The following is a 22,923-nucleotide window of genomic DNA, read 5'->3' as shown; positions in this document are numbered from 1 at the left end:
ATTTCACTCTGAACAATTCTCAACAATCTCTTCTCTGCGTGTTGAAAAGAGAGGGGACCCATACTGGAGTGTACTGTACAGACATCAGTTTCAAAAATTGTGACAAAAGACATTGGTCGGTTCAACATGACGGTCGAACCACACGGATGCCAACGAGATGGGATATAATCTCCTGTAAGGAATATGGTACATGATATTATTTGTTCATCAGACCTACAGAAGAACCTATTGCAAAGGATATCTCACAAATAGAAGTTATGGAACACAGCCTTTCTATTATATTGTATTACACAGATAGTAGTGCAATTTGTGTCTCTTTGTCCCTGTCATAGGAAAACATGGCACTATTGACAGAGAAATGGCCTGCACATACTGCCACATGCAGTAAATGACGCCTGGAAGCCAAGCACGGCTACGTACAGAATGCCAAAAAACAAACGGCAGCCAATAACCGTCAGGAATCAATCCACCTTCGTGCTGTTGGGCGCCACGTGGCGGGGAACCACGAGAGAAAACAAAATGTCGCACTGTTTGTCTGTTGAGGGCGATGGTGTGTGTGGCGCTTTCTCTCCGCCATCTGTTTTATAGAGTAACATTCAGTCAAGGACCATCAATATGACATGTGGCATGATGGCAGACAAATCTGAGTAATATGTGTGCGTGTGGGAGGGCGATGAAAAACGATCTGACTTGTAGCTCATGAAAAGCAAATGAGTTCATTTGTTTGCTGCTGCCGCTCAAGGAAAAAAAAAAAAAGATCCATTATGGCTGATACATTCCCCAAAATTTTGCTTGGAAAAGTTTGACTGTGGACTGAATGGAAGGCAGACGACACTGATCACTATCAGTGATGCTTATTATATGTAGAGATTCACTCAACCCTACATGTGTAAAGGACAATTCCAGTTTATTACAACTTGGGTCTTATTTATGGTCTTTTGGCCATCATTTTAATGGTTATAATAACACTGTATTAACCAATGTAATATTTGAGAACTCTGAACAAGTCCAACGAGGCAAGAAATGAACAGCCACATCATCAAAGAGGAGTCACAAGCCAGTAGTTTAGCCTGATTATCTCAACCACTGTTTTGGAGGCAACAACAAAAGTGCGATCACCCGAAAAGTCAATGATAATGTCTCTCTGCACATGAAAGCTGTGTACACACCAAGCTGAATCAAAAGGTTGGTCAGTAAATGGTAATAGATGTTTTCAAAATCTGGGCCATAATTTAACCTTTTGCCTTTGGTCTCTCTTCCTAGTAAGTTTTAGTCAGGCATCAATCAATCAGACCAATTCACAAATATGAATTAGTCAGGAACTTCCAATGGGTGTCATCAGGGGCACAGAAAAAAAATGCTTATAGACAAAAGTAATCCTTTGCTAAGTCCCTCCTGCAAACAGCAAATGTCCAATCATGGATAAGCGACCGGAACTAGGATGCCACAGGTCTGTTGAGCTTTGCATATCCCTCCAGGTTGAAACGGTGTCCATGGGGCTATGAGACAAGTGATACTCTGTGTTTCATGAGTCTGGATTGTGGCGTTTTTTGTCGTCTTTCAGAAACGTAAAAGGTGTAGAAAATGGATTAAACTTTGTCTTTTAATTGCTCTAATGTAAGCTGAGAATGTTAGCATGTCTGGGTAAGTAATGATAGCGGACTAGTAATGTTACCTCCAATCAAACTTGTGTTAGACACTACTGCATTTGCCAAAATCTTGGTTTATTCCCATGGGTTAAATTGGAATTTATTATGTTGGTGGTTGAAGGTGGTCTCAGCTGGGTGACCATTTCAAGACCCATTGCACTTAATCCAATCCCTGTGCTTTCTTTTCCCATGCTACTGTATACAAATATGTGTCAGATTTTGCAATCTGACTAGTGTTGGCTGGGATGTAGCTTTAGCCTCAGTCTTTTAATATTAATGTTACGCCATGTTCACAGCCGTAAAATAACTTTACATATTCTTTTGTTTTGTTTTGTTTTAAAATGGGTCAGATGGAAATATTAAAACGTCGGCTGGAGACAGACTTCTCCGGTCACTCAAGCATAAGCTCACATAAGCTAGCTCCACTTATAAAATCTGCAAGCGAGAGCCTTCATTTTAACTGACAAAATCTATTTTTGTCAGCTAGAAATGAGAAGCTTGAGAGTTCAGAGTTTATTTCTTTATGGAATCAAAGATGGAGTGTTCCAGCTATTACTCACAGTTTTGATATTAAATCTGCCATTGTTGTCACTGTAAACAGCACGTGTGCAGTGTGAGAATGGAAAGTTTGACAAGAGTAGCAACAGTTACTAAGGAGGGCAAAGCTTAGTGAGGTGACTGGATAAACCTACAATCAATCAGGGCCCCGTTTCCCAGAGCCTTCGTAGCGCTACGTGTGTCGTAAGTTGTATTTTAAGGTCTCCCTTAAGGTTACAGGCTGTTTCCCAGAGTTGGGACAACCTTTAAGGAAGACCTTAAAATACAACTTACGACGCACGTAGCGCTACGAAGGCTCTGGGAAACGGGGCCCTGAGCAGTGAAACATATGATGTTGTTGGTAAATTTAGCTTACCAACAAGTTATTGCCTAATTTTGCTCTACAAAGTTTTTAGGGTGCTTTTAAGCCACTGTCGTCTGGACCGGATTTTATGACTTTTCAGTTTGATACAAACTAAAATGATAGATGTGAAACCTCCCCCAGACTGTGGTCCAGACCAAACAGCTGAACCTTGACCCGACTGTAACAGGTGGTACGGAACTAGATAAAGTTGAACCATGGTTTGGTTTGTTTCCAGCATGAAAACATCTTTCTTTGATGGTTCAGACTTTCAGGCCAGTTCCAGGAAGTTCTGGCAGACTACTGTCAGAATTAGCAAATGGACAAACAGCGCAACAGGAGGAGGGAACCAAATGTTTAACTGACATTTGGTCCAACAACTTCATAAAAACTCAGTTGGAAAAAAAAACAAAATTCCTATATTTTTCAATTATATTGTGAACTGAACTGACAACACACTGACATCAGACACACAGTCATCTACAAACCAATCAACTGCAAAACTAACTGGTTTGAACTTTCAGGTATGAAAGCACCCATGGTCTATTTTGGATAAGGGTTTACTTTTTTGGGCCTACTCACAACAACCTTGTTTCCAGGCATCCGCTGTAGGCTACCTGTCCAACTCCAAACAGCACGCAGACAAAGTTAGTGGCTACCTGATAACCATAGAAAGGCAACTACTGAGCTGAGGTTCTTTTTCTCATGAGCTGGTGGAGATCAAAACAGAGTAAAAAGGAGAGTGAATATTGGTCTTACATTTGTCAGGTCTCCATATGCATGTCTTTAACGTAACAAATAAAATGTAAAATATAAACCCTAGAAGGTTATAATGTCTACATCCCCATCTCCATCCCTATTATGTACACAGCTGGTTCTGCTGAATACAAGTGGCCAAAAGAACATGTTAATACAACAGGGCACTGTAGTTTTTTTGTTTGTTTTGTTTTTTTTAGAAAATCTTACTCAAACAGAAGAAAAAAAAGAGCATTTGTTAGGGATATGTGGGGATGAACTCAAAATAAACTATGCCCATGTGTTTTTGAAAAGTTTTAGACAATAATGGAGCTCTGTGGCACACAGGAATAAGATACATCAAACTTTAGCAAACATGCAAACTTGTTAGCAGGATCAATTCATTATTGGCTTTGAGCTGGGATTTGTTGATTGAATAAATCAAGCATTAATTACCTTTAAGCCTGTATAATCACCTGCCTGCTTATGTTTCTTTTTGCACCATCTGGCTTCTTTTAGTGATGTTGCGGCATTCCCAAACCTCAGCAATTACCTCTGTGAGTATAATGTTATTGTTACTGATAAGACTGATGGCCAAAACTAGAAGAAAAAAAGAGGCCCCAAGTTGCAAAACATTGGAATTATCTTTTAAGCTGTTGTATGAAGATTATGTCTTTTAAAAGTAAGGGAGTGATTCAGTCTGCTTTGGCGTTGGGTGTGGATGTGGTTATAGAAAGTAGTTGTTAGATCAGATGTCGATTTTCATCTGCTCATAGGAACTTGTAGAACTTATCAGGATGTATATCTCTCTGTACATTAACCATATTTGCTCTCTTATTAGCCCCAAAGTCAGACCTCCATAATCTTCCAATAGGTTTGCTAAAGCACAAACAGATCTGCTGCAGCCATCATATTTAAATGTGCCCACTTCAACAGAAACACTGACTGCTGTTTCTTCAAGGCACGTATGCTAATGTGTAAAAATACATATGCATCTCAGCCATGAAAAGGCCTTTTTATTCCAAAGGTTGTTATAAACATATTGTACAGGATATTTAGATAAGCCGCTATACTCCCAATAATGAAACAATGCTTTTCGGTCATATCTCGGACTCCATGCCTGCTTATGTTTGTCACGACTGAATGGGATCCATGGCATTTCACCACTTGCCCAAACAGAATGGCATTCACCTTGTGAGGCATGCTCAGCTACCAGGAAATTAACAGAAGCCTGTTAAACACCAGGCCGTGAAGAATACTGCACTGTCCAAAAAAAACAAAGGAAAGAAAGATCAGAAAACCTAACAAAGTAAAGCAACCAGTTGCAAAGCCATTTTGAGTTTTCTTAACTTAGGGCTAATTGTTTGTGGTGACCTAGGTTAAGAAGTTAACTGAAAGTGCTAGCCTACATTTGTCAAAGTTAAAATTACTATTCAGATCTCCTCACATACTCAAGTTCACCTCAAGTCCTATCCTAAGTAAACACTGGGTCTAAATCTGCCAGCTGTCTAACCCTAACCCTAACTTAATATATTTTGAGTGAGGTAACTTAACTTACTGAACCAGCCCGTCCTCACCAGACATCACAATCTCTTCCTAACCCTAACCAAACAGCTCTGTTGCCTAAACCTAAGTGAGTGGTTTTTCATGTCTAAACCTAACCAATCTGTGACAAATTTTCAATATAAATTATGTGTGGGACGTGAGTTATGTCAGTGTGCGAATGACGTTAGTTCTGTCATGTGACAAACATAACATAGATATTTTAAACAAAACTGAAACCAATTTTAAACCTTGTAGTTTTATTGCCTAGACCTAACCAAATAGTTTTTGTACCTAAACCAATTAAGGTCCAGTAAGCCTGTTGCTGCTGGTACTCTCCACCATATATGTGGTTCAGGGGTCAATTTTGACTTTTGGTTTCACACGGGGCACAAATTCCTGTCACCTGGGTTAAGTTTTGTGTTGGATTGACCCATCCATTCATCCACCCAGCTTCTTCCATATGCAAACATTTTCTCACCCTATGTATTGCCTCTAGAGGTCACTGCCTAACAATAAATGTAAGAAATCATAATAAGCTGCTTGGACAGATGACCTAAACAGCCATTTTTTCTGGTGAGGAGAGGCTGGAAGAACATAGTGAAGCAACTAACGAGCTAAGAAGCAAGATGTTTTTCTCAGAAGTTGGTTGAGATCAAAACAGAGCTACAAGGAGACTGAATATTGGGCTTGCATTCATCAGGTGCCCAGATACATGACTTCAAATAAAATTTAAACGTAACTGTAAACTTTGTGAGGTGATAATATGTCAGTGTTGTGTTTAGAGCTGATTCTGCTGCTCCCAAGTGGCCAAAAGAATAAATTAATGAATTTTAAAAACAGGTACAGACTAAATACTTTGCTAAAACAGATGAGCACTGTAGTTTTTAGCAAATGTTACTCAAACACAAGGAAAAAGTGCCACATCCTCGACAGAAAAGGATGACAGAGAAGGATGACCAGTGGACAATACCAGCGACAGGACCTTAAGTACATTACATATGTACACTTAAACACATTGTAAAGGGTCGCAGTTTGGTAAGGTTTAGGCAACAAAACTTTTTAAGTTCAGGAAAGGTTCGTTGTTTGACTATAAATATGTTACATGAGTTACTAGCTGTCTAGACAACTTGGTATATGTTGAAACATAAGTCAAATAAGAACACACAATTTCAAGTTCATCAAATGTAAGGAGTAGATCTGAATAGTAAGGTTAACTTTGACAAATGTGAGATAGCACTTTGAGTAAACGTCCTAACCTTAGTTGACACAACAAATGAACTCTTAGTTGAGTAAACTCAAAAAGTCTACTTTTTTAAGCTTTCTCAACTTTATTATTCTTTTTCTTTCTTTCTTTTTTTTTTTTTACAGTGTGAAGGTAATGCTTCCTGAAAGGTAAGGTCCAGAAATTTGGTGTAAGAATTGTTGATTTCCAGAAATATCTATTGATTTTGAAGGGAATAAAATAGCTCCCAGCCCTGTGTAACTTAAAAAAAAGCTCCCCATTTGCTCCAGTCTTTACAAACAATACATACTTAAATATACATTTACAGCTTAAAAAGCATTTAGAAATGATGTTTATAGCTTTGATCCTGCTTAATTTAGGAGCTCAGTGGTGTTGACAGCTAGCATCAGGCCAGCTGTGACAGAAAAGGCGCATTGGGCTTTAAAACAGGCCTGTATTCAACATAAATAGCCAGAATTGCTCAAATATTTTCCACGCCTGTGGCTCATAAAAATGATGCCTATAATGCAAACGGACTCCTGGTGTACACAGGCCTCTGTGAGATGATGCATCTCGGAAAAATCCTACTATTTGGAAATGAAGATTTGATATGTACATTGTATTATTTGGCCGATGCACTTCAGGGATTGCGTTTGTTATTGGAGCAAAAACAAAAAAAACGTGATTCATTCAAACCTGAGAACAAACATTATTGTACAGTTTGTTTGAATGAAAAATACTTTGGCAAAAGAATAAGAAGCTTATGTTGTGAATCATTCTTAAAAGTATTTGCCATTAAGATATTTAAGTTATTTTGAAATTATTTCCCCATTCATCATACAAAGTTCATGCACTTATCAGATCGTCCGAACATAAAAAATCCTCCCTATCCTTTTTCTTCTTCTGGTATTTTACAGAAACTGGAAGGATCATACTGGTGTTATTAAGCTTTTCTTATCTGTGATCTTCAGCTGTCCCCTCACATTAACTCATACCTGCTGTTTCCGCTCGTTTCCATGTTGATGTGTTTATCAGGTTGTGTTTCCCTAATGGCTCCAAAGTGCATCCCAACTTCAAGAGTTGTCACTTTACATCTGCATGGTTTTCCGTCACTGTGTAAATAGTTCTGGCCTCAGTGAGTGCTGCATGGTTAGATGTGAGCAGGGTTCATCAGCAGACTCAAGGTCAGCTGCTACAGGCATGCATCACTTACTATGCAGGACTTCGGAGCACGATCATGCACGTCCTTTGATTAAAATTTACACTGCTTATGAATTCAGCTGGAGTCATTTCATTGCACTTTGGTTGCTGCTTAAAGGAAAAATCCACCTTCTGATCCTCTTACTACAGCTTGTGTCATCACTCTGTGATGTTCCCTTCAATAATTTGAGTCATCTGATAACTTTCTAAGAACCTGTAAATTCACTTTCCTCAACACAACTCATCTGCTGCAACTAATCAGGACTGCCAAATATTTCTCAGTAAAGATCTTGGGAACTTGTGGCATCCAGTAAAAGGTGGATGTGTGCCGCTATCTGGCCATCATAGGACAGTGAGCAAATGCCAGAATGGCACCTTAAAGGGATAGTTCAGGGTATTTGAAGTGGGGTTGATGGCAGTCAACATGCAAAGCAAAGAGCACCAGCACTGAAGTTAAATAATGTACTGCTATAGACAACGTTAGCAGCAAAACTCACATGTACACCTTATTTAGACAGGCTTTTCCAACAGGAAATCACCTAAAATAAGCCAAATATTGTTCTGACTTGCTCAACCAGACTCCTACACCAAAAACAGAAATTTTACTTCACAGAACACAGAAGTTGTTGGTGCACTGTTGCATTGATCTGTAAGTTTGGTTATGTTATTGTGTTACTTCTGTCGACCTGAACTAACCTGTCAAAACACAGATGTCACACAATAACACAAACTATCTAACCAAATTACCAGTGGTAGAATGGCAACTCCTATGTTCTGTGAGGTGAAATTGCTGATTTTGCCTACTGAGTTTGGTTGGTTTGAAAAGAGCAATATTTGGCTTATATAATGTTGGTTTCCGGATGGCAAAGAAAAGCTGTGAAAATATTCTACATATAGCATACACTTAAAGGTATAAGCCACAATATTTTCATAAAACAATGTATAGATATATAAATATAAACATTATCCCTTCCAATCATGGCTAAGGACTGACCAGAAGTGTGTAGAATTATCTGTCTCTGCAGATAACCTTCCTTCTGCCTGTATTTCCTTATGTTTCTGTTTTATTTTGTGTGCTCTGGATACTTTACTGACTCAAAGTGTTGGTATTTGATGCCCTGGTATCTTTTGAGTGCACTGAACAGCTTGGACAAATCCTACTGATCCTTTCAACTGATATTCTTTTGAGATGGGCCTTTTTATAGGGGGCTAAAATACGTTTTACTGCTGACCCTGTCCACCGCAGCACATTTCTTAGCTTTTTATACCAGAACTCCTGCTGCTTCTCCAAAGTGGGGCTGTGTCAGCCGCCATCTACTGTAGGTAATACAAACACTATGGATAAGTACCTCATACAAACCCACTTCAAATAATATGAACTATCCCTTTAAAGGGGCACTCACATGTGATTTTCAGTTTACTTGTCATGGGGAGTACTATTCAGCTTGTGAAAACAGTTCCGGAAGGAGTTTTTCAAATAAGAATAGCCAAGAATAACCCTGATGATATCACTGTGATGTCATCATGGTTATCTCAGTTAAGGCTTAAAAAATCTTTTGTAAACGAAAGGGTGGCATACAAACTGCAGGTCCAGGGTTTGCAAATAGTTGGCATTTAGGAGGCAGTGAGGATCTAATGAAAGATGCTATTGTGTTGCATCATGGGAATTGTAGGATCCAGTGCTTTTAAGGCTTGATCCACTCTAAGGTCTAAAAGTCAGGATATCTCAGTCTCGGCTACATCAGTCTTGACCATTCTTTTTAAAATAAAAATCTGTATCTTGTGCCTCCTGCAACATAATGGAACAGAGTGTCCCAGGAGGTCCCAGGCTGCACCTAGGTGAGAATAGTCAAACAACAGCTACTCGGCTATTTACACCTGGCAACCTAGTTAACCTATCAAGAGCAACAAAGTCTTAGTAGCAAGGAGGGGGTGATGGCTGAACTGGGTAACCACAGAACTCTTGCCTTGGAGACTGGTGTCCATTAGTAAAACTAGGTGTCGGTGTTAACTTTTAATTTTTAGACTTTGTTAGCTTGTCATTTTCAGGGTCTTTTAATGTTTTAGTTTTTATTTGCAGTTTGGTTAGGTTTAGGCAACCAAACTACATGGTTAGGTTTAAGATGAGATCATGGTCTGTCTCTGGTGTGCAGATGTAAATAGCTATATTGGTTATTTACACCCCAGGCACAAATAGCAATGTTGGTGATGGACACCTGGGTGCTCGCGTCTGCCATGCAGGGCCATATACATCTGGATGTAAATAGCTACATTGGTTATTTACACCCCAGGTGCAAATAGAAATGTTGGCGATGAAAAACTGATTGCTTGTGTCTGCATTGGCAGGCTATATACATCAAGGTGTAAATAGCCACACTGGCTATTCTACCCCAGGGACAAATAACATTATTGGTTACTGACTCCAATGTGCTAATAGCATCTGCTGATACTAAATCAGTGAATGACCACACTATTACATAGATATCTTTAGCTGCATTGCATTCTGGTCTATAGGCAGCTATAAATGAAGAATCTAGTGTCTCTTTCTCTTTTAAAATGATGTTAGTCCTTTGTGATTGATGAATATTTGTGTAAAAGACTTAATGTAGGGTGGTGTGCACTCTCATTGAGCTGATATTGAACGTGAATTTCAATGGTAGAAAAGTACAACAAACTAAAATTGGCAAATGGGGCAGTGTAGTGAGGAGGGTGGATTTTCCTTTAGGTCAATTTTATCTCTCATTATGAAAAAGGCTGTGGGTGAAATTAAAGCTTTTGTGGCCAGATCTGCTTCTAGATGAGGGTGAAATATCAATAACAGCAGCATGATCCTTTGAATCCAAGACAAACAGACGCCCTTCACACAGCCGTCCTATCAACAGACCGAAGAATGTCACAAAACCAATGGCACACTCAGTAAATGACATCTAATGCACATGCTAACATTGGCAACAATAGTTTGGCTTGATGTGTGGTGAAACTGCTGAAATATATGATTGCTTATAGAAAACAATACCTGATGCTTTAAGTCATTTTAAAATCTCTGTCTGCAGTGAGGCAATGGAATCGTACATAACGGTAAAAGTTTCTTCAAGTTAAGGTGAAACAAGCATACTCCCTTTTTGAAAAATAGCATTTCCCCAAGTGTGCATCATTTGGTATGTAACCAAAGTTAATATATCAATTTTTGTACTGTAAATCTGAAATAAGGAAGGTCTTGTAGTTTGTGTAAATGGAGCAATCTCTTGAAAAAATAGACATCCATGCTTCATGCTTTGCATCCCATTGTGTCCACGCTTGCTGTTCTGCGTAGTGTTCTTCATCTGTTCCCAAGAATACTTTTTATATTACATACAACTAAAAAGTGCTGAAATAAGATTTGGTAAGGAGCAGCATTGGAAATGTTTGACCTTGTGTATAAAACATGGAAACTCATTTGTCCTGTCCGTGTCAGGGTTCAGATGGATTTCCTTCTCCTCATGAGCTGGTGATTGTCTGTGAAGCTGTGGAGGCCCGGGGACACCGAGCTGATGGGCGAAGGGAAGAAGCTGTTTTTCAAGGTGCTGGGCGAGATCTCCTCGATCCTGTAGGACACCGAGTGAAAGTACTGATTGGGATTCAGCTGCGAGCTGAACGAGTTCTGATGGGAGAAGGCACAGCCCAGGCCTCCCATCCCTCCCCCAGAGCTGCCGAAGTCATGCGAGTGGTAGTGCATACAGGAGCAGACCGACTGCAAATCGGTCACCTCCGTCCGGTACGGCTCGCGTCGCCGCCGGCCCCGCGGCAGCGACTCGTCCTGGATGTGGATGATCATGCTGTTCCGGTTGCCGGCCAGCGAGGCCCGTTCCTCTGCGTCCCGCCGCTCGTCCTCGCTGTTCATAGTCAGGAAGCGGAGCACCACCAGGTTGAGGAAGGCCCCGATGACCGTCAGGCCCACCAGGATATACATGAAACTAAAGGCCACATAGAGGGGCTTCTTCTGAAGGGCCCGGTTCTTTTGAAGGGCCACGAAGTCCCCAAAGCCTATAGTTGTTAATGTGATGAAGCAGTAATAATACGACTGGAAGAAGCTCCAGTCCTCGTAATGGGAGAAGGCGGCGGCACCGATGCACAGCGTGCCCACGCAGGAGAAGAATCCTACGGTCACCATGTTCTCCATGGACACGTCGGTGATGCTCATGCCGCAGCACTTCTTGATACGCTTCAGGAGGTACTTGACAAAAGTGTTCATCCTCTCGCCCAGACTTTGAAACATGACAAGAGTCAAAGGGATTCCCAGGACGGCATAAAACATGCAAAAGGCCTTCCCTGCGTCGGTCCCCGGCGCTGCATGCCCGTAGCCTGAGAAGAGAGCAGACAGACAGAAAAAATTAGTGATGCAGAAAGATTTCACCACAGTTAGTAGAGGTTTAGTCATTATCTGTTCCTTTATCTGTTCAACCAACAAAATTATCTGTCTCTTTATCTGTATTCAGATAAAACGGTGGTTCTCAACCTGGGGGTCGAGACCCCAAAGAGGGTCTCAAGATCATTTCTGGGGTCACCAGATGGCTGCAGAAAAAAAATAGAATACATCACCGTGGGAAGCTGAGTAAAATGAGAGCCAAGAAGCAGCTTTCAGCAACATCAGCCCCTTCATGACATTAAATGTAAGGTTCAAACACACAAACATATGCAAATTACAACAGGAAATGCAACAGCCACCTTACTAATGGTTACACCAACACAAAAATGACAATTACCAACATAAACCACCATAATCTGAACAGACACAAACACTAACAAAAAGTGACAAGCACTGGGCATGATGGGCCGTATTTTAGACTGGCGAATGATTTACTAGTACTAGTATTAGTGATATAATCTTCCTTGGAATACAGTTCATCGAGTGTATTTGTGAGAGTTAAAGCAATGGTCTTTGTGTCTGAGTTTCTCAAGCAGACGAGGGTGGGGGTTCACAACTCGAAAAGGCTGAGATGGACGAGCAGAAGCAGACATGGTTAATAATGGAAGTCATGTTAAATCAGGCCAGTGTGGTGTTTTTTCTTTTTTTAACCTAATATTCATCGGCAATGTAATTATTGCCTTTAAAACTTCAAGTTGATTAATATTGTCATAAATATTAAATATATTTCCACATCCTCATTCAGTACTTTTCATCTGTCTCTCTCTTTTTTATTTTTTACTTTAATTACAGTTTTATGAACTGAACTCTACCACCACCCTAACTGGGAGGCATTGAGCAATAAGAAACTAAAAAATCTTGCTATTATAATATATTATAATAATATTATACTATTCTTCTATTACACTTAGTACTTGTGTAAAAACATACTTAGATAGGTTCAAAAAGTAGTACTCTGACATTACTGTGCCCTGCGTAACCAACAACCAACCTCACTGTTAAAATAACCTCACTAGACTGTTGAATTTTGAATCAAAACGAAATTAAGTGTAGAAGTAAACTAAATAAAGTTTTGCTGACCTGTAATCTTTTGTTGAGATAATTTTACTTTTCTTCTTTAGATAAACTTGAATCTTTGAGTTTCAGAAATGCACAAAAAAACTTGAGTGTAAACTGGATTTGTCATTACTTAGATGCTGGAAAATTAATAGTTGCCACTGAAAATATTAAATTATTAACCATTATTCACTTTCAATGCAATGAGTTTAAGCAATCTTTGAAATACAGATTTGTTGGGTTTCTAAAACTCAAAGATTTGAGTTTATTTTAAGAAGGAAAGTAAATGATGTTAAGACAACGTTTTCCCAAACTTATCTGAGTTGGGCTCAAAACTAAAAAAAGTAAGTTGCCTTGAAATTTTGAGTTTTCTCAGCTTTTTTGTTTCCATCAAATTATTTGTGCTTTCAAGAATAAATACAGTATTCGGTTTTGGGTGCGACCCGAGTCTACCCGCCACTCAAAAAGCCCCACATCACCTTTTGTTTACAAACATGACCAAGCAAGAAATCTCCCTAAGAGTCTGCGAGCGCTGCCAAGAAGGGGTATTGAGTAGGTGCGCGCCACAGAAATGTGTCTGCTCATTAATCTTATTTGGGCTCAAAGATTATGGCGAGTGGGTCGTCCAATTAGTCAGAAGTTTCCGGTGAGGTAGAAGAGTTTGGAGGAGGGATTGGAAAGGAGTCATGGGGGAGCCAGTGAAGCTTTTAGCTTAATTAAACTTTATCTTTAGACCACAAGCTGCTGACTCACACACAAACAGACTTTTGAAAACCAACCTGTGGGCCTAACAATGGGGTTCATATGCTGAATGTTACATTTCACTTTTAAAGGCAATAAATAATAATAATAAATGATGTTATGTGCTTTGCGGGGTGTTTACAGTTATTACAGTATGAATGAAGCCTACTGCTCTTGAATATGCAGAGCTGAATAAAGAGTGTCGTATTGATTATCTCTCCTCTTCCACGGCCCATAACTGTGAGTATTAAACACCAAAATCGTAGCCAAGAAACACCCACCATCAGTTGGCTTGAGTAGCGCTTCAACAACTGCCTTCCAAATGGAGACATAATATTTTTGGTGTACTGTACTGTACAGCATTTTTTATTAATATATTTTAGACATGTCCGGAGCAAGTTCTGAGTTTTGCGCTGTCAAATATTGATTCTGTCTTTTTCCATCTGGCTTCCTACCCACTCCAGCATGTGTTTAGTTATGCACTTAAGGAAAAAAAAAAAAAAAAAAAACGCCTCCAGGAATCTGATTTGCACTAGCAACCTATTATTTGCATGTACAATGTGTGTTATTGGCCTGAGGTTTCATCAGTGGAATTTACAGACACATATTGTACCAGCACTGTAATAGCAATTGCATTATCAAGGTTTTAAAGGATGTTTTTTATTTGTTTGATGAATTAAATTACAAATTCTATTAGTGTATTTCTTCTAATTCAAATTAAATTAAAATTAAACTGAAATAATTAAAATTATTCATTAATTTAAGGCTACACTATCATTATGTTTTGTGTTAACAATTGGTCAGATGTGCAAAATGCAAAAGGGGTTCCTTTTAGTGATGCAGCCACAGAGAATTATGGCACAATCCTTTATTTCCCATCTAATCTGTCAACCACCATACATAGCAAAAAGAGAAAATGTTAAAGTTACATGACCAGAAATATGCCTCTAAATGAATGAATGCCTTTATCAGGTAATGATAATGATCAATGTTGTGTTTTCTAAAAAAGAAACTCGCTCAATAGCATTTTTTTTGTTTGTATTGTACTGTATGCAATATTTTTTTTCCCCAGGATGTCAAAGGCATGACCTGCCCTACTCTGTCCCTGATTGGCTTACTCTTAACATTCATACCGCAACTAGTCAATATCATCATCATCATCTTCTTCCTCATGCCTAGACCAACCCAAACCAACAGGCCATGAGTACGAGCAAATCAGAGGCAAAATAGGATGGCTCATGACTTTGCCATGCTAGGAAAAAATTTGTGAACGGTATTTTGGGTTAAAACTCCCCCAAAAAACTTTTTTTTTTCTAAAATTACACAGTGCACAGTTTGTGTATTTTTTACTACTTAATGTAGTGATAGATCTTTTATATGATAAAAATAAAAACAATGGGGACCAGCATCCACTTTAGCCTTGTTGGTATCTGCTCTGAAAAGAACCACCACAGATTATATCTCATACCCAGGTTTGGTAATAAAGTGGCTGTCTAATTCAGAGCAAAATCGGTTGTCAAGATATGACTCTGAAGTTAGTTCACTTCTGACAGAGCAAATGGAAGTGGAAAAAAGTTCAACCCTTATCTCCATGACTAAACACTTGTTGATACACAAACCTATTTACCCTGAACTTCAGTCAACTTAAAGGTGCAAACAAAAGTTCTGTTTACATTCATTTTTTTCCACAAAAACACACTGTGCGTATCCTTCAGGTCAATGAAAATGTTGAAATCATTTATGTAGCTGATTTTGTTTTAGAATATTTAAAACTGCATATTGGTTACATCCATGTTTGCTAGCTTGTAGTGTTTTTTTTTCTTTTTTTTTACCCTGCATTTGTGGGCTGTTTCTATGATTTGTGTGTGTTACCGCCACCAACTGTTGATCAGTTAAATAGTGTGAACCAAGCAGCCCCTTTCAACACAAACAAAAGAGGGGCACAGTCATGAAAACACTGCTCCATAGTGCTCCTAGTGGTGAAAACCTCCAGGAAGCCATTTATATACTGCTGTTAATGACTTTAAAGAACGACCCCACCCAGTCTAATAATCCTGCTTTCTCTGACAGCGGTAACATTGTGCAGCATTGTGTGGCATTATAGCACTATGCTACATCACAGGCAGGTGTGGTCACAAGTACAACAAAACACAGCTGACCACTTTCAGCTGTTTAAATGATAGAAGTCAGCGCAGAAGGATTTTTCTCAAATGTACAGTACACTCCAATCTTAACCACTTTTCCAAATATATACCAGTGTTTTATTTTTGCCTTCCCACTTTTCCATCAGTTTATATTGATTTCATAACACTGTGAAAATAAACAAATTGATTAGAAGTTTCTGCAGTAAAGCATCCAGTTTCCATGAAGACAAAATCAATATTTAAGTGTTTTTATCACTTGTATTGCACTACATGCCCTTTATCCGCCAGTGTTTGGCCAACAATGACAAAAGAAAAGTCATTCTGTAGGTATTCTTGGGTATTCTCAGTGGCATTTTAGAGCCTGTCATTTCCTGGAAAATTCTAAAAATAAATAAATAAATAAATAAATAAAAAGTTGATGACTCATCCTGCACTCAGGGGTGAGAAAATATGTTCTGGTTTTCCCTTTGATGTCCTTAGGCTCCTCAGCTCCAACTCTCTTTGATTTTCAGAGTTTCCTGATGGACAAATAGCTTTACTTGTTGCTAAAGTAGTTAACCGCTAACTGCTGCTAACTTTAACTACTGGCTGTTTTTAGCATGCAAAGTAAAGGCTCAGCAGCCTCGCAGTGAACATGACCGAACTAGTACTAAACAGCCTTAAAGACTAACAAAGGAATACAGTACTAAGGTAGCTTACAGACTTTCCTGATGGAAAACTAGCTTTACATTTTTGCTAAAGCAGCTAACTGCTGACTGCTGTTGCTTGGTTAGCAGTGCAGCTAGCTGACAAAGCCCTGAGGTGCAGGAGCCTAAAAAAAAAAAGGAAAAAAGAAACACCTTGGTACTGTATTCCATGGCGTCAAACAACAAAGCTGATCTTGGAGGCTGTGTTTGGCTACAAATACTGACACACTCAACACTACTGGCTACTGACTATGTGACTATGTGGCCCCCTGCACCACCAGGGGGGCCCCCAAGCAGTATAATTTAACAATGATATGAATCATATTACTATGTCAGCTTGAGATGTTATGTTTGAATTTGAAAGAAAAAACAAATCTAGTCTCTTGTCCTGTTAAAGTGCACCAGATTGCTGTATTTAAATGTTTAATACATGTTCCGACTACCTTACACTGCTTTGAAATCCCCGCCATAATTTCATTTTGGCACCCAAACATTTTACGTAGGGCCCCCCAAAAAACTAGAGACGGCCCTGTTAAATGCAATATTCATGACAAGTCCCTCTCTACTTGTCTGTTTTTAGAGAAAACATAAATATGCATAAGAAATAGGCAATGTACCCACCATTTCATGGGAGCTATAAGTGTTGTAGATCATTCTTGACCTTGGAAATAGTTAGACCTAATAATCTTAATTCATAGTCAATTTACTACAAAAACAAAATGTTGAAAAGTGACTGGGGTTACAGTCTTCCTCCCATGTATGAACAACTGTTATCACATGACTCCACTTTACTTAATGGCAGCAGAGTAAATCCCATTTGCTGATGGAGAGCATGAGATACAGCAGAACAAGCTCCTTTAAAAGTAGTAAAAACAGTGTGATGGATTATCTACATTATTTCAAGCAAGTTCATATTGAAGGTTACAGAGTAAAATCTAAAACACTGTGGCATGCTCTGTAAAATGAAAAGTATAAGTACAATCATCAGCAGTGACGAACCCCGCTCAGCATGAGATCTAGATGCATCCTTTTCCTGTGCGTGGCTTAGCCTCATTTAGTTTATAGTATTTCATAGGATTCATCTTAGAAAAGCTAAGAGATCTGTCCAAACCTCTGACATTTGTGTCAGATGCTCTCAGACACCAGTGTTCTGGTCATGCCTGAGCTCAGTGGGAAAACTGGACGTCTTTTTTAAAATTTTTATCTTGGTGATATTGGAACAGATTCTGGACCCATCGCCTCCGATTGTTATCCCCAGTGTCCCTGAGGAGGGTGTTAGGATGGCTGCTAAACAAACTAATGTAATCTCCTTTGCTCCTTTAATTGCCCGCCTTTGAATTCTCCTCTTTTGGAAAAATCGCTCACCCTCTCAAACACGTCCCGGCTGTGGGATTTAATATTGTTTCTGAAATTGGAACAGATCAAATTTGCTGTCTGGGGTTAATCTGGAGAAATTTTACAAATGCTGGCAGCATCTCATCCCTGACTTTGAAAAAAATGCAATCTATTCCATTGTGTACGTAGGTACATTAGTATATGTATGAGTGTGTAAACATGCACATGTAACACTGTGCAGGTACATACATCTTGAGGTGTGACCTTGTGGGGTGTAGACAGTGCTTACACTGCAGCTGACAAGTTGTTTTTGCATTTCAGTTTCTTATTCCTTTTTTTGTGCAATCATTTTGTTATCTGTATTTAAGTTATTCAGCTATTTATTAAATATTTATAACTATTTATTTTATTTCTATAGCATTATTTTGTTCAGGGAGGGAATTGCTGGGGATTAAGGAGGAAAAATAGGGAGACATTACTGTCCAAAAAGAAAATCATGAATCTGCACACTGTAAAAAAGAGCTGAGGTAATTTTGTAATTATTCAAAACAACTACAAAAAAACTTTTCTAGTCAAACAAACTTGATATTAATTCAGTTGTACATGAGAAAACATGTTTATTTACATTAACTTAATAAGAAAATGTTTGTTGATTCCACTAAATGATGTTTTATGGTGTAACACTATCGTCACATAGGCAGATTGCTTCTTTTTTTTTTTACAGATTTTTTACAATAAAAAAAGAAAGAACAACAAAAAACTTTTCTAGTCAAATAAAACTGATAATAATTCAGTTGTACTTGAGAAAACATCTTCAACAAGCTTTACCTTCTATGATATGCAGTATGATGCCAGTTGGTTAAAAAACAGACATTTTTGACATAAAATAAACCAAGTAAACAATTTAAAGAAATTTTAAAAAATACTAATTTTTTTAGAGTACACTGTAGAGTGCATTACCTTGAAGCAACACTGTACCATAGAGGTAAGGAACTAAAAGAAGAGTTATTGTTTAAAATTCTGGTAAAATATATTACAATATTCATGGAAAATATTTAATTACCTCATCAGTTAAACATTTACAGCATTTGAAATTGAAAAACAATTAAAAAGAAGTCTTTTCTTTAGTTTTTGTCTGAACAACACTGTACCACTGTGGAACAGAAACTAATGCTTTAAAGAGTGGAAACATATCTCAGCAAACTTTACATCAACAATCTATCAAACCAAACTATTTAAACTTTCTTCAAAACAAGATAGTGAGTCACACTTAAGTGTTTGATCATTTGTGTTACATACACAAATTTGTTCTGTTGCTGTCATCTTTTGCTAAAGTACATCAAACAATTCAAATGTACTCATTGATTATTGTGAATCGTTTCTTTTCAGATTGTAAAATGACAGAAAAAGATGTTTTCAGACTATTTTTTGTGGAGAGACATGATGCAGCCGAAGCATGTGAGGAAAGCTGCAAAAAAAAAAGAGAGATTCAACATGACCTCCAGAGAGTCATGTGACAAATTAAAACACTGCTGTTAGTTTCCTCAGGGTCCTGACTCTTTTGGATTGCACCATAATTGAAGATATATTATGTGAGAGTAAAGGTCCAAAAATGGGTACATTGCCTCGAGGTAACACTGCACCATAGAGTGTTAAAATATTAAGTCAAACCAACAACTCTTCACTGTTAACAGTGTTGTTGTTGTGTTATTATTGTGAAAACAAGCAGCCATGACTGATCTAAAAGTGTAACCTGCACACAATGCATGCTGGGTAGTCTACTAATACGCTGACCATGTCTCTTCAGAAACTTAGTTTAATGAGTTGATTGAACTCGGTAAAGTACTTTCATTCAACTCATCATTTTAAGTCAAAAGACTTCAAGTTAGAGGAACTCATATTTATAAGTTCTGAGGTGTTTTGAAGTTTATTAAACTTGATAAATAAAACACACTAAAAAAAATAACGCAGAATCACTGGTCGGCGCTTGAAGTCTGAGGAAGCTGAAGGATCAGCAGCAGGTCAGTAACAGCCCACGGTGTCGCCGCTGTGTGCTGACTGCAAATGAGCCGATTGAATTCCTCGAACAATGAGCAGCGACGAGCACATTAGTTCCACATACGCACACACAGGGGAAGCTGCTCCTATCAACGGCATGTACGATATTATTGGAAATATCTTAAACACACAAATCTTCATGCTCTCTCATACAACACAGATGGGATATTAATATTAATGTGCTCTGTGGAAGATAACCCAGTCAAACATGATGCAAATCTGTATGTAGTGACTTTATCATGATAGCAAATACGAGCAATTCATAGAAAATGCCTCTCTGGTGCTCCACAGAATTGAATTTAATTCAAGCAGGAAGAAAAATATTTTTATCGATCATGACAATTGGGACAAATGATGTTGTACCAAAAATAAATAAATAAATATTATTAATACCAGCACTCTGATTGCAACTTTTTGGTTTTAAAAAAAGTATTATTTATGGATTTATATATATGATTTTGACTGATTAATTTGCTTTTATTTTCCTGTCATGCACAGAAAGTGCCCAACCCTCATGGGTAGAAAAGACACAAATACAGTTTCCTTTCAATACACAATTACAGTCCATTTTCATAGTTCAGTCTGCCTTCTCTCTCAGGCTTGACAAATATAATCTGCTACAAAAAAAGTTCCTTTTCTAAAGCACAACTCAGGTTTCTCATGCTCATCCAGCCAAAAAAAAAAAAAAAAAAGTCAGCATAAATAGAGGACATTTTAGTAAACAGTACATATCTTAAGTCCTAAGACGCAGGATGGCAAAACAAAAAAATGAACCTCATTCTCAATTTCACAAAGCTCACACAACAAACAGAGTCTGTCGTCCTCTGGAGTGGCATTAAACCTGCCGGTCTCTAAGGTCAATGGTAATGTTCCTGAACGTTACTGTGCACATCACCATCTTTGTCCTTTGCTTAGTTTTACTTCACATAAAGTTCTACATCAAAGCAAGTTCACAACTTCAGTTTATACCATCAACTGACCATCTTACTTCTAATCTCCAGAATATTACAAAGTAATTTGTTATGAGAAATAAATTACAAATCATTCAAATGAAACTACTATTTAATATGTAATTATAATGTAATTTACTAAATGTGTTGGTGTGTTTTACTATTAATTAATAAAAAAAACTTGCTTTGTGACAGAAAACACCTTTATCACGGACAAGAATTCACAACTTAAAACAATTAAATATCTTAAAAGTTTTCAAAATCTAAAACTAACTATAAATCTAAAAATACCTACTGATATCATAGGTGTAAAAATGTGCTATTATTAACATCTCTGTTTTAAAAATCTGTTTTCATGAAAATGTTGGACCTTTAAAGTTGTCCCAGATTTCCGTCAACTGTCAGATTTTTACAAAAACATGATTTAATCAGGCATAAAAATGGTTAGCTATACCCTAACGACCCCTGTCTCACTTCCTGGTTTAGAAAATACTGCTGAAGCACTGATAAACTTTCTAATTTTCGACAAATTCATTACATAATATGGCTATCAGACGTACCTCAACCATAACATATCAACTCTGTAGTCCTTCTAAATCAAAGTTAAATAAGAATTATGGTTAAAAATGTGTATTTTGATTAGCATTAAGAGAACTGAGACACTTTAAAAAATAAAATGGTTGCTCACTATGACTATGCTGTAAAATGTAACATTTTGTCAACTCTGTAAGACGTCAACTCAGCTTGATATCTACATTTAATAAAAAAAAACAAGGAGGCTGGTTCATTACAAGGCTTAACAGCCAAAAGTTTGATCTTTTAAAATGTATTTTCCCAGCATGATCCCCCTCAAACCCTAAATATGAATCTGTCCTAATTCTCAAAAACGAGTGAGTTAAGAACCTTTTGCATGCTGCTCATGAAAAATCAATTTGGGTCAAAGTAAACATTACGTAGACGATGCGGCAAATGTAGCTTTTGGCATCCCAAAAGTGTTAGTCAATCATAATTACATCTCAGGGCAGATTTGTAGTCTACACAGACATCTGTCTTCTTCCCTCCATCCCTCAAAATTAGCAAATTAATTGATATTGATTCTTATTGCTTAAATTTGTTCTGTGAGTAATTAGGACATAATGAATTACTGTGGCAGCTGTGAAGGAGTGACAACTTTCATTTCTACAATTCGAGATTACCGCAACTCTCCTCCGTAGAAAATCATTCAACGTTATGTTTTACGCTCAAAGACGTTGTATGAGAAATATTTCTGTTTGGATGAGTTATGTGAGGTCACTCCCTGCTGCAATCAGACTGGAGTGTATTAGGTATCGATTCAACAGCCGCCAACTGCAGGGTCACCGCACTTGTATTTGTGTGTATTTCCTATGACATTTGCTGTCCTCTTTTTAAGTTTAAAAGTGGACAGATGAGCGCCAAAGTATGATGATGACAGACGATTGTGATGTCCAAAGTCTGGAGCTGTGCATGATAACAATAACCCAGGATGATATGAAAGCAGCATACTGAAAGGATAAAAAGACAATGAAATCGGTCATGTCACACCAGTTCAAGCTCTCATGTGCCAGCTTTAGCTCCCACATTCATTAGTGTCCTTACATCTTAAAGGCAATTAATACCGCATGATGAACAGGGATTGACAGGGACTGAGATGTCCTGTAGTCCAGCATACTTGAATGCAGAGACGGGACTGATCCGGACAAATGCTGGTGATCCATGTACCGATCCAGGTTCCTCCATCTTACATATCTTAGTCTAAATGTCACGCCAAGTAGTGTGAGTGATCTACACTACCATTCAACACAAGGGACACGAAGCCTCAAAACACGCTGCAAAATACAGCTGGACTGAAGAAATGTACCAGAAACCTCATGACTAAAACTTCTGACCAGCATGAAAGTGATAATCTCTAACATAAACCACCTTATTCTGGACAGACACATTACAAACACCAACAAAAAGATAACATTTGCATTTTGGAACTTAAGATAGCAAACAAACTAGTCAGCAATGCATGATGGGAAATGAGGCCCATCTCTCATCACCATAGACATATATGGGTAGATTCCACACTGGCTTTGGGGTTGAACATCAACGCCGCTGTCGTTTTGGTACGGTCAAGACCTGCCTGTACACACGTGCAAGCGAACAGGGAAGCTGAGTGTTTCTGGATCCATTCTTTCTTACATGCAGTTGACCTTTCGCTAAGCCCCACCTCCATACAGCGTTTGTCCAATCATAGCTTAGCAACCATAATTAGAGCTGTCAAACTTTCCATTTC

General features: G+C 38.2%; 1 protein-coding gene across 1 annotated transcript in view; it reads right to left on the bottom strand.

Annotated features, from left to right (window-relative positions):
- Positions 1-10,706: 10,706 nt before the first annotated feature.
- The window catches only part of kcnk9 (potassium channel, subfamily K, member 9), a 69,595-nt gene continuing 57,378 nt past the window's right edge, over positions 10,707-22,923 (bottom strand). Inside the window, exon 2 of the mRNA XM_084738896.1 lies at positions 10,707-11,590. Coding sequence (XP_084595022.1) covers positions 10,707-11,590 — 884 coding nt within the window. The remainder of the gene's footprint in view (positions 11,591-22,923) is intronic.

The sequence above is a fragment of the Lutjanus erythropterus genome, chromosome 16, assembly GCF_056507025.1.
Source record: "Lutjanus erythropterus isolate fLutEry1 chromosome 16, fLutEry1.hap2, whole genome shotgun sequence".
Lineage (NCBI taxonomy): Eukaryota > Metazoa > Chordata > Actinopteri > Lutjaniformes > Lutjanidae > Lutjanus > Lutjanus erythropterus.
This window is presented reverse-complemented; position numbering and strand designations above follow the sequence as displayed.